The sequence below is a fragment of the Puma concolor genome, chromosome B3 (genome assembly GCF_028749965.1).
Source record: "Puma concolor isolate L17-30 chromosome B3, mPumCon1.1.hap2, whole genome shotgun sequence".
Taxonomy (NCBI): Eukaryota; Metazoa; Chordata; class Mammalia; order Carnivora; family Felidae; genus Puma; species Puma concolor.
The window spans coordinates 61,881,330-61,894,270 of record NC_141672.1 but is presented as its reverse complement, the minus strand read 5'-3'; the positions used below and the strand labels follow the sequence as shown (position 1 = coordinate 61,894,270).

Sequence of the window (12,941 nt, the reverse complement as noted above, 5' to 3'; positions counted from 1 at the left end):
CAATCAAATGGAAGGAGCTAGATTGTACCTGTGTGCTCCTGAGGTTTGAAATGAGACTGGTGGGTAAAAATTGTTAGGCTGTATAACAAACAAACAAACAAGCAAGCAAGCAAACAAACAAACAAACAAACAAACTGGGAGAGTTTCAGAGAGAGTGGCTGCCTTTGGATATATCCAAGTCCTCTTATCCTCATCGTGTTCAAGCCAGGATAGATGACCATTAGGTGGAGAAACTTTAGGGAAATTCAAACATTAACTAGGTAGTGAGATGGAATGGTCTGTACTCTGAGCTTTTCTTATTCATCATCACTTCTTTACCTATGAAATTGCAATAGCTCTCTCCTGTTTACTGCAGGGAGCCCAAACCCTGGACCTAATTTAGGAGAACCTCTCTTTATTTGGCCTCCTTCTACTTATTCAACCATATCTTTCTGCTTTCCCTAAGGAAGTTCTCTCTGCTTTCTTCCTTAAAGCCAGCTTAAAAACAAACAAACAAACAAACAAACAAACAAAGCAACCAACAGAGAAAAAATATTTTTAGATGAACTATTATCACGAATTCTGCAAATTTTCTAGGAAATCTAGAAAAACAATACTACTAATACCTATAATGATTAAAAGGCAATTATTTAAGAAACAGAAATGCATTTGATTTTTCTCAAATAGTAGAAATAGAAAACAATACAATAGTATAATAAGTACAAATTGATAAACATTGCTCAAAACAGTTATTCATTTTGGCTTGTGGTTGCAACCACCAGTCATGCCAAACTTTTAAAGAGACTAAGCGCAAGTTCTATTAAAAATATCAATCAAGGGGCACCTGTCTGGCTCAGTTAGTGGAGCGTTCAACTCTTGATCTCGGGGTTTTAAGTTCAAGCCCCACATTGGGTGTAGAGATTACTTAAAAAAATAAAATCTTAAAGAAAAAATACCAATCAAGAAGAGAAGATTTATGGAGGAAAAATATCTTGTATTTCTTCTTTAATAGTTTTAAGGCAATAAATAAAATATTACAGATAAATATGGTACTAGTATTTTTATTGCTATTGAGGTGTATATGTGAAAACCTAGGCAAGGATTTAGAGGAAAATATCAACTTACCTTTAGGGTTTATATTCTGTTATAAAATATATATAAAAATTAGGAGCTTCAATATAAGATAAACCATTAACTATGAGAGAAAGATCTCATTTTCATGTTACAACTTTCCTTAACAGCATACTTTATATTTTCTTGAAGGTGAAATCATCAGAATTTTTGCAAATCAGAGGAAAAGAAGCTAAGCAAACACAAAAAAGTAAATTAGGAATTCCACAACAGAGACAAGGAAGGTGTACAAAACCCCAACAGGATCAAAAACTACCTAAAAAAAAGTAACTTCCTTATGTTTACAATTTTTACTGTCAGTAGCATTGATAACTGAACATGCATTTTTAAAGGAAGAAGAAATATTGAGGAAATTCATATGTGAGATCTAAGTTAAACTTTCCCACAGGAAGAGTTGGTATCAGATATTATGGTTAGGATATATATGCTATACTTCACACTTCTTTCTATTAATGCTTTTGACCAATGTACTTAGTTTAATGATATAACAATGATATAACTATAATAAAAATAGCTCTTTTTGAGACAAAGGAAAATTAAACGTTAACATGTCAGATCTGATATTTTTGGTCACGGTAATGCATAATTTGTATTAACTGCTTATTATATTGGTTAATTTTGTTATGGCAAAATGAAATAAAATTTAACCCAACATACAATGTTTATAGGCCAATTTGGTAATTTAGATGACCTTATTTTTCTCTACCATTATATCATGTTTTATTCCCCCCCCCCATTTTTAATGGAAATTCTTAATACACAGGGATACAACCACAATTTTGAATAATGTGTAAATGCAAGTTAGATTTATGGGCTTATCTTTTGCCAATCACCTTGCTGAAACTGATTTTTTCCTTATTTTACCACTAGGCTTTTATGGGTTGGTTTATTCTAGACTCTTCTTCATTCAACTCTTTATTAGGGCTCAAAGAAGCTTTAATTATTAGCTTTTGTTGTTGCTTAGGGCATTGAAAGGTGTGCTGGACATGGAAGACAACCTTTTTATGGCCAGCCTAAACTCTGTAAATGGATATTACTCACAATTTAGTAGCTGAGAGTAGACTCATGGGAAAAGAATTCCAAAGTTTATGAAAGAGTCAAATTGGCATTTAAGTGACCCTGTACATGCCATTGCTTATCTGCATTGCTTTAAGCTCATTTAGTTAGCAAGATTATGTATTAAAACAAATAGTGACAGCAGACAACAAGTATTTTACCTTCAATAAATAGTTACTGTCAGATTATCAATGAAGCAGAAACTTCTTGATTTTTTTCCCTAAAAAACCTTGCATTTAGTGCATTAAGCAAAGTAGTGTGGCCACACACAGAGTCAGAGTCTTTTCTTTTTTATGTCTTAGTGTTTCAAAGAATGACAAATAGTCCTGTTTAAGGAGAGTGTGCTATAAAAACATACAGCCTTTCTTGAACATGCCAAAAATATTTGTAGATCTTTTTGAAATATATAGTACTGTGTTAATTCATTAAAATTGAAATGAGAAATTTCCATTGGAGAGAAATAATAAGATGCAGAGGAATGAAAACCTGATAGTTAAGAAATTTATATAATGAAAGGGAATTTTGGAAAAATGTTTCTGAAAATCCTTTATTCGCTGCTCCTTTTTATTTAGACCTTTTTTTTACATAACTTTTCTCACCTGTGACTATCCCCCACATTAAATTGTTTTCTTGGGAATTCATCCATCTCTTGGAACGTGATGTTATTTAGCTCAATAACCTAGGGAGATTCACTTACAAATCTGTTATTAGAGTATGATGGAACATAGGAATTCAGATTGGTTGTGATGCTTTTTAAGGAAAAAAAAAAGTTGGTAATGTAATCTCAAGTACATTCCACTAGCCAGGACCTGTTCCAGACAGAACGATGATGTGGATGAGCTTGACATCAGAGCTCACCTTTTTTTCCCCTCCTTTTTTTCCCCCCAATCCTTTCTCAGGATCCCTGGCTTTCTGGACACCCATGTTCACTTCTCCAGTTAGGTCTCTTTGTCTCAGGCATTTCCAAATGCTTTGGTTTTACCTCTCTTCACCCCCCTGCTCCTGCAGCTTTGTCCTATTCGAACGTGTACGTTTTATGTCCTGTTTTTGTTGAGCCCTATGCTATTTTGGAAATGATATAAACTGTTCTCTATTAGTGATTCAGTAATGTCCATATTGTGCCTAGCAATGGGTTAGGTGCTGTCCAGTTCAAATTAATAACAACAGCAATAAAAATAAAACAAGCATTTCTTGAGAGTTCCACAGGCCAGGACTTCTTATTATCGATTTTACAAAGGCATTAGTTAGGGGTGTTAATTTTTATCTTACAGAAGACCTCCGGGGAGACCAGTGCTATAGCTTGCAAGTGTTAGAACTGAGATTCTGATCCAGGCCCAGCCAACCCTAAAGTCTTTCTTCTTCATACTATGTATGCTACCGTCTAGAACACATGGAGCAGTTGATGGACAGATTGGCATCAACCCATTAGACAAAGGGTCAGAAGGGGTGGCACAAGAAGAAGGCAATGTATGAAAAGAGATATTTAAAAAAAAAACAGTAAATTTTGCAGAGAAGTTTGTCTTGGAGGCCTTGTTCGAAGGATGTGTAAGCACAGACAAGATAGGCAGCATTTGATCCACAACTGAAGGAACTGACAGATATTGTTGGCCCTGTGAATTGTCCTGGAGACTGATATAATAGCTAATATCTGCCATGTGAGAGACACTGTTTTATTTTATTTTATTTAATTAATTAATTAATTAATTAATTTATTTATTTTGAGAGAGAGACAGCATGAGCGGGGGAGGGGCAGAGAGAGACTCTCTAGCAGGCTTTGTGCTGTCAACACAGAGCCCGATGTGGGCCATGCTTGAATTCACAAACCGCCGAGATCATGACCCCAGCCAAAACCAAGAGTGAGAGGCTCAACTGACCGAGCCACCCAGGCGCCCCTGAGAGATACTGTTTTAAATGCATTCAGTCCTTATTATTGAAGTATGGTCGACAAAGAATGTTACATTAGTTTCAGGTATATAACATAGTGATTCAACAATTCTATATGTTATACTATGTTTACAAGTATAGCTACCATCTGTCACCACACAACGCTATTACAGTACTCTTGACTATATTCCCTGTGCTGTGCCATTTATTCCCGTGACTTACTCATTCCATAACTGGAAGCCATATCTCTCACTACCCTTCACCCATTTTGCCCATCCCCCACCCCCTATCCTCTGGTAGCCATCAGTTTGTTCTCAATTCCTTTCTTCCTTAAAGTAACTTTATCCAGGATGTGCTAATGTTATTTCCTATTTGCCAAAATATAAATAAATTGACTTGCGTATGACCTAGTGATTATTTTATTTTTTTAAGTTTATTTATTTATTTTGAGAGAGAGAGAGAGAGGCAGTAGGGGAGAGGCAGAGAGAGAGTGGGACAGAAGATCCAAAGCAGGCTCTGTGCTGACAGCAGCAAGCCCTGTGCAGGGCTCAAACTCATGAATCATGAAATCATGACTTGAGCTGAAGTCAGATGCTTAACTGAATGAGCTACCCAGGCACCCCTGACCTAGTAATAATTTTAAACAGGATTTGAGCAGAGGCAGTCTGACTCTAACTACTGTGTTAGAAGTAGGGCCACATGCTAAGAGCCTTGAAACTTAGAGAGGAAATTAGATGAATGCAGCAAGCAACAGAGAGCCATTGTGCTGGGCAAAGGAGTATTTAGAGACCAATGTGGCAGAATTTTGCAGGAGGAATTGAAGAGAGGAAGAGACAGAGGATGTGGTACTCAATCCAACTGGCAGACCCTTGCTAATGCAGGCTGAGGTGATGAGGACCTTGACAGGAGTGTGTTGGAAGTGAAGAGGGAGAAGCAGCAGCCCTGGGAAGCAGAGAAGCTCAGTCTTTCATAGGATGTGCAGGTGAAGGGAAGAGGACTCAAAGATGGCTCAATCTTTTGTATCTTAAGGATGAGGAATCTAGGTAAGAGAGTGATACCAGAGGTGAAATTTGGGAGGTCTTGGCACAAGAGGAAATAGTTGAAACACTGAAGCTTACTTTTCCAATATTCAAAGAGGAGTTCAACCTTGGAAGCTATACCCAGTTTTGAAGATGGAGAAAGAAAATTGAATGACTAAATCAAATTATGATGAATTTTGGAGGTAGATGGAAAGCTGGGATAACACAGGTTTTAAAAATCTCACAAAGAGCCATTTCAGGAAGAGTCATCGATATTGTCAGCCGTGTCTTGTAGATCATAGAGAACATGATCTAAAGTTCATTTGGTTTGATTTGATGAAAAGGTCATCATTTAGTTAATGTAAGAGTATAATTTTAGGGGCGCCTGGGTGGCTCAGTCGGTTAAGCGTCCGACTTCGGCTCAGGTCACGATCTCGCGGTATGTGAGTTCGAGCCCCGCGTCGGGCTCTGTGCTGACTGCTCAGAGCCTGGAGCCTGTTTCAGATTCTGTGTCTCCCTCTCTCTCTGGCCCTCCCCCGTTCATGCTCTGTCTCTGTCTCAAAAATAAATAAACGTTAAAAAAATAAAAAAAAAAGTATAATTTTAGTAGGGGTGTGGGAATGGAGTAGAACTGGATAGGGGCTACATCTACCTCAGGGGTCATTAACAGGCAGTAATAGGAAAAAAGTTGTCTTATAGTCTGCAGCGTTGTGTTTAGATCCTAGCAGTTACTCATTAATTTTATGAGCTCTCCAAAATAAGCCTGCTCTAATATAAGGATAATAATACCTCCCATATAAGTTCATTGTGGGAGTTGGAGAGAATGTGTGTAAATCACCTAGCATAGAGTAGTAGTGGTTCTTGCTTAATTAGTGTTTGTTCATTGGGTGGCAAGTGACAATGGAAATTAAGAAAGATCCTCATGCCTTCTTCTCTACCTTGGAAAGGCAGGAGAGAGGCAAGTTCTAGCATAGTGGAAAGGAGGATGCTGCATAAACTTGGGTTTATTGATGCTATTTAATGGGTAATGTACTACATTGTTCTACCTCTTCAGGGACATTAGCATTTGAGCAGAGTAGCAAAGAAGTAATGCATGATGGCTGGATATGGTGTCACCAAAGGAGTTACAGAAATCGGGAGAGAAGGCATTTGGGTGGGATGGTAATGAGTTTGCTTTTAAACATGTTTCTGAGATATCTGTAAGTCCTATAGGTTGAGATCTTCAGCAGAAAGTTGGGTATATAACTTTGAAGATCGGGTCCCCAATTGTGATATTAAATTCATTATAAATCATTATTATAGTTTTAAATCTTATACATTTAGACACCCTTTTTAGAGCCTAAACTGTCTATGTCAATGTATTTTATATCAAAAGATCACAAAATGATCAAAGAAGCCCCCTTTCTTTTTTTTGCTGCAGAATTCCTCAAGACTACCCCTCTTCTACCCTCCATGATCTGTGCACCACTGTCCCAGCCCAGGAGCTGCCTGTCAACTTACACTTGGCTTCTCGAGTGTACCATACAGCTGACAAGAAAGGTCACAGTACTTTGCTTGGGATATTGGGAACCTCTTTCTTAGATGATCACACTACAGATGAAGAGTGCAGAGACAGGTAAGAGTTCCACTGGTAATTTTCTTTTAAAGTAGATTTAAACTGTCAAATTCTACGTTTGAGGTTTAGATTTTGATGACACAATTCTGTTTTTAGACACTAGAGAGGAGCAGGTTTTGTCCTTTTCCATTCCTTCCCAGCACATACACAGTCTAGGATAGTGTCTTCATTTCCTACTATTATTAACATGAACCGTGGCCCATGATAAGGTAGCTTTAGTTTAGTGGCATCTAGTTACCAAAGAGTGTCACATACCTTATATTATTTGTTCTTCATAACAACTCTGTGGAGTACAGATGTGAAAATTGAGGTTCATAAAAATCAAGCAACTCTTCCAGGCTTACACAGTTAAGAAAATCATAGATTTGGATTCAAAGTCAGTCTTTTAGATTTCACACCATCATTGGGAATACTTGAGTCCAGGGATTATGTTCAAAAGTCATTGCCTCTGGAGTTTCTTCCATTTCTCTGTGTGTCTCATTTTCCTTTGGCATCTGAGTATTCTTTTGCGGATAGGATGTAATTTATAGCATCCTCAAAAGAGAGGAGAAAAGGGAAGGAAGCTCACATGTGTTTAGCAGAAACCACATTCCTAGTACTGTGTGATGTACTTTGCATCTTTCCTTTTTAAATCTTCAACTGTAAGCAGTCATCATTTCCATTTTATTATTGAAGAAGCTTAGGCTCCATAATATCCGTTTGCTTGCCAAAGATCTTATCTCTAGATAATGATAAAAATCCAGATGTGTCTAACTTAGTTTTTCTCAAAATTTTTTATGATCAACCATTTAAGGAAGGCTTTTTCACTTTTTCTCTCCCAATTGCCTTTCCCCATTACATTTTAATACCCTGGATATACTGTGCACCTCATGGTCATGTGTGTGTGTGTGTGTGTGTGTGTGTGTGTGTGTGTGTGCGCGCGCGCGTGTGCACATACGCACATGCCATATACATAAAAAGAGTAAGCTTTCATCATCTCCCTCCCCAGGCACCAACATTCACCCCTTTGGGATTGGTATCACCTGCCCATTGAGAATGCATATTTGTTGTCTCTTGCCTTTCATAAGAGCTGGTAGGAATCCTGAAAAATCACCTACTGCATGTTTAAGAATATTCAAAACATTAAATATTAAGTTAAATTTAAATAGAGGCATTTTAAGTATTATATTTTAAGTATTTTAGATCTGTGAGAATATTTTAAAAGACCATTTTTAATTACACAGACTATCACAGAATTATTAGTAACTTCTCAACTCTTTTCATGGTGTATTCTGAGCTCATTTCCTCAAACTTGACTTTTAGTGATAATTGTTAATACTTTTACTGCATTCTTTCAAGCTTTAAAATCATCTGAGGGCACATGGGTGGCTCAGTCATTGAGCATCCGACTTCTGCTCAGGTCATGATCTCATGGTTTGTGAGTTCAAGCCCCATGTCTGGTTTTAAGCTGACAGCACAGAGCCTGGTTTAAATTCTCTGTCTCCCTCTCTCTCTGCCCCTCCCCTGCTCATGCTCTCTCTCTTTTAAAAATAAATAAACATCTGGTTTCCCTGTGTTCAGTAATCACAATGAAATTCAATTTGAATTCCTAAAAGAGGGCCATTCTCATGTTTATTTTCTAGTTAGGCAAAAATGTTTTTCAAAGATTTATTCGCTACTCAAAATCTTAAACACCTGTCTTTTAGTTTTATCAGGTAAGTGTTTTGAAATTTTTGAAACAAATTATATGTGAAAAACTTTGGAAATTTCCAAACGGTTCCAGTTTCTCTGGTAGAAAATAACAGTTCTGCAGTGTAGTCTTTGGAAAGCCTAAAGCTGAAAGTGGAAAATAAAGGTATAACCATAATCTAGTAGTCATGAACCCACTGTTTTGAGTCATTTCCATTAGCACTGTAGCTAAGCATCATTTTGAGGTGTCACAGCTTCTAGTAGTCATGTAAAGTGTTAAAAATACTGGTATCTTTCGAATTCTAAAAATTTTTTTTTCTTCAAGTAGATCTTGCTTTCTCCAAGAGAGTCAATAAATGTTCTATTTGAGGATGATAATTCTTGGCAATTTGTTCCTAAGTACCAAATAAGAAGTTAATTTAAGCACTGAATATTTAATTCTCTGGCATCCATCTCTTGAGGATTACCTTGCTAAACATAGCTTAACCTTTTCAAAATATATCTGTCTGCTGAGCTTACAAGTTCAGAGAAATGTATAATTTTTTCTGCACTAATAAGTGTTCTCAAGAAAGGTAATTGTAAACACAAAATGAATACCCTTTCATTTGGTGGCTTTTGCTTTTTCTGTGAGATGAACAGTTAACTATGAAGCCTAACAGTATTTGTGGTTATATAATTTCAATGCTTTCCCAATTCTCCATATAGTAATTGTTACTTGTGGCAAACACCAAGGATATTTTAATGGACTAGATAGGTACATACTTAAGTTTATTTAAAATAGCAACATATTGCTCAAACTTATGTTTATTTTGCTAAACAGCAATTTTGTTGAGAACTATAAAAATGTTTCATATGAATTATAATTTTGCTTTTAAAGTTTCTGTATTTTAAAGAGAAGTTTATAGTTGTTTTGTTAGAATTCTTAGCATGGAATTTTAGATTTGGTGTTTTAAAATAAGGTAAATCATTAAAAGTGTTTAAACACTTAGATTAAGTTAACAGTTTGGTGAATAGCCGTCTAACATCTCCTGTATGTGCATGTGTTTAAACCATGTATGACATTCTATAGACTGATTTTTCACTCAGGGTTGTGTGTGAACATTTAAATATTTTCATATTATTCACTAACTTAACCAAGCTGCAATGTAAGAAGATTTCAAGTGTGGAATTATTAAACTTTTTGCTTTAAAAATTTTTTTTAATGTTTATTTTTGGGGGAGAGAGACAGACCCTGCACAAGTGGGTGAGGGGCAGAGAGAGAGAGAGAGAGAGAGAGAGCAAGACAGGATCCCAAGCAGGCTCTGCACTGTCAGCACAGAGCCCGACGCGGGGCTCGAACTCATGAACCACCAGATCATGACCTGAGCTGGTCAGATGCTTAACCAACTGAGCCACCCAGACTCCCCTTGCTCTAAAATTTTTGATGCATATTGCTAGACTTCTTTCCAGAAAAATTATTCAGACTTACACTCTACCAACAATTTATCATGTCCATTTCCTTTTACCCTTATCAAATAACTAATTGTCAATCTGCTTCATTTTTTTCCTAATCTGATGAGGAAACCTATCTTTTTATTACTATATATTTTTTCACTTTAAATGATGGTGATGTCTTTTGGTTATTCTCCTTTTGAGAATTATCAATTCATATTCTGTTGGGTCATCATTCATCTCTTATTGATTTATAAGTGATCTTTTTATATTAAAGATTTTAATTATTTGTTATATATAGTAGACATTTTCTTTTACTTTGTTGTTTGCTTTCTACCTTTGTTATGGTGTTTTATGCTCTCCAGAAGTTTTAATTTTTATGTAGTAAAAACTAGCAGTCATTCTCTATGCGTTCTAGTCTTGGTTTCATTCTTAGAAATGGCTTTTCTACACTTACACTTAAATGTATTTTCTCATATTTTCTTCTATCATTTTATAGCTTACTTTGATCCATCTGTAATTAACTTGATGAGAAGAATAAGCATTATTCCTCCCCCCACCAAGTGACTAGTCAATTGCATAATATCATTATTGTCAATAAATCCTCTTTCCTCACTATTTTGAAATGGCAGCTTCTCATACCTTAAATTCCAATGTGTTATTGAGTCTATTTATGGACTTATGTCCTATTTTACTGACTTGTCTATGTAAAATTGCTTGTGTATTTTGTTGATCCAGCATCAATAAAGAGAGAGCTGGCAAAAAATGCTGTCTTACAAACATTGGCTGACCTTCTCAAGTCAGGTTCGTCTTACAGCCAGCTTCCTGGTGGGAAGCAGTGCTTAGGCTATAGATCCCAGACCTAACTCTCCACTTGGCTTCATGTTACAAAAGAAATTCTTAATCGCATTTTGAAAAAATGTGGACAGACTGTTAGCTCCATATGTTAAAATAGTGGCAGCTGCAATAATTGGAAAACCAAAGATTAAGTGTCAGAATTTAATGTTTAATTTCAAAATAATTAAACAAAATAATTCCTCTTATTTATTATTGTTATAAAATAACAATAAAAACACAATACTTTAGTAAATGTGAAAAATATGCAAGAAAATGCAAAAAACCCTACAATTATTCAAAATCTTGCTATCCAGGGATAATACTATTTACATTCTTAAATACATGATTCCAGACTTTTCTGTATGAAAATAAGTAAGATAGAACAAAACTGGGATAATGCTGTGTACGTTTTGTGACCTGATTTTTTTTAACTGTGTTTAATTATCTTTCCATGTCAAGAAATATGGATCTGACTAATCACTTAAATCAATCAGCATATATTTTTTGTGTACCTACTGTGTGGCAGGCATAGAGTTAGGCCCTAGGGAAGCATCTGCTAACAAGAGAAATAATCCCTGCCCTCAGGGAATATGGAGATTGGCAAAGAAGAAAGGTGGTAAATTACTTATCGTGAATGGGATAATTAATATGCAGAAGTGCAGGGTGCTGTGGAAACTGGAAGATTTCCTGATCATCTTGGGAGGTTTGAGGAATTGATACTTAAATTGCAACCTGAGAGTGAATCAACATCACTTGGGAACTTGTTAAAAAAGCAGATGATTTGAAGGCATAATGAAGTTTGAGAGTCAGCTGTGGACAGTTGGAACTCATCTAAGAATTGGAAAGAAGTCCAGCATTGGAGAACGGGAGGAGCAGTGATGCAGTGGAGGTTGAGTGAAGGCATGAATCAGATCATGTAGGATTTTACAGATTCTCTGTAGGTGTGTGAGGGCATGTATATGAGGCTTTGGGGGAGAGATTCTTATTCACAGTGTATTGGGAAGCCATTGATAGAGTTTTTTGAGGAAGAAGGACATGATCAGATTTGCTGTAAGATATCACAGTCCTTATTTTGACTTTTTAGTAGCATTTGGCACAGTTGCATTAACTCTTCCTTAAAACCCTTTAATTTCTTGACCTTTGGGACTATACTCTTTTCTGGTTCTCTTTCTGTCTCCCTGGCTATACCTTCTCAAGTCTCCTTTGCTGGTGTCTCCTTATATTTTGATTTCACAACATTGGGGTGCCCAAACTTATACTGGCACCTCTTTTCTCCCATACTTACCAAAGTGATCTTATCCAAAACCGTGGCTTTAAATGTCATCTATATGCTGATGACTGCAATTTACTAAAATACATGCAGAAGGATGTTCATTGTCCTTATAATAACTAAAAACTGGAAATAACTTAGGTGCTTATCAATAGAATATTTTTTTATGGTGCATCCAGTGATGGGATGCATGGCAATCATGACTAAGAACGAGGTAGTGCTCTGTGCACTGAAAGGAGATAGAAGTAAATAAAGAGATATGTGATTATATACACATTTTTGTGTATGTGTGGAAGAAAATTCAAGAAATTGTTAACTGTAGTCCTTTTGTTTTCATTATAGATTGTACACTAATTCCATAAAAAGTAAAACTACACTTTGTCCTATTTTTTGCTTTATTTATATGGTGTATGTTTGCCCTTTTATTTTTAATCTTTAGTAGTTGCGCTGCTTGTAGATTGCATAGACTAAAATATTTTTTAAGCCAATCAATTTTTTTCTTCTAACAGGTTGGATCACCCCATATGCATTTATTGCCATTATCAGTTATACTGGGTATTATTTTTGTCATCTTTGTATTCTCTCTTGTTTTAGTTCTTTGCTGTTTCCTATAATCTGTCATATTTGCTGACATTTATCTATGTATTTATTGTTTGTATCATCTGATATCTGATGTTATGAAATAAAAATCTGAAAGCAGCCTGTTTTTATTTTATTTGCAAGTAATCTGTTTCTTCTCTACTCCTCCTGGATGCCTATAGGACTTTAAGTTTTGCCTTAAATAATGTCACTAGAACATGTTTGGGAATGGATTGCTTTTTTAAAAAAAAGATAGAGTTTAAAAGTTTTTAAAGATTTATTTATTTATTTTGAGAGAGAAAGAGTGCTTGCATGAGCCCAAGCAGGGAAGGGGCAGAAAGAAAGAGAGAGAGAGAGAGAGAGAGAGAGAGAGAGAGAGAGAGAAAGAGAGAGAGAGAGAAAGAGAGAGAGAGAGAGAGAGAAATCCCAGGCAGGCTCTGTGTTCCATGCTGAATTCCATGACTGTGAGATC

The 12,941-nt window shown here is 36.0% G+C and overlaps 1 protein-coding gene across 2 annotated transcripts in view; it reads left to right on the top strand.

Moving 5' to 3' along the window:
- TTC6 (tetratricopeptide repeat domain 6) overlaps nucleotides 1-12,941 on the top strand; it is a 204,452-nt gene that overhangs the window by 75,446 nt on the left and 116,065 nt on the right. For both annotated transcript variants that reach the window (XM_086709888.1, XM_086709887.1), the window contains exons 5-6: nucleotides 1,243-1,376; nucleotides 6,490-6,684. In XM_086709888.1, the coding sequence (XP_086566014.1) occupies nucleotides 1,243-1,376; nucleotides 6,490-6,684 (329 nt within the window). The remainder of the gene's footprint in view (nucleotides 1-1,242; nucleotides 1,377-6,489; nucleotides 6,685-12,941) is intronic.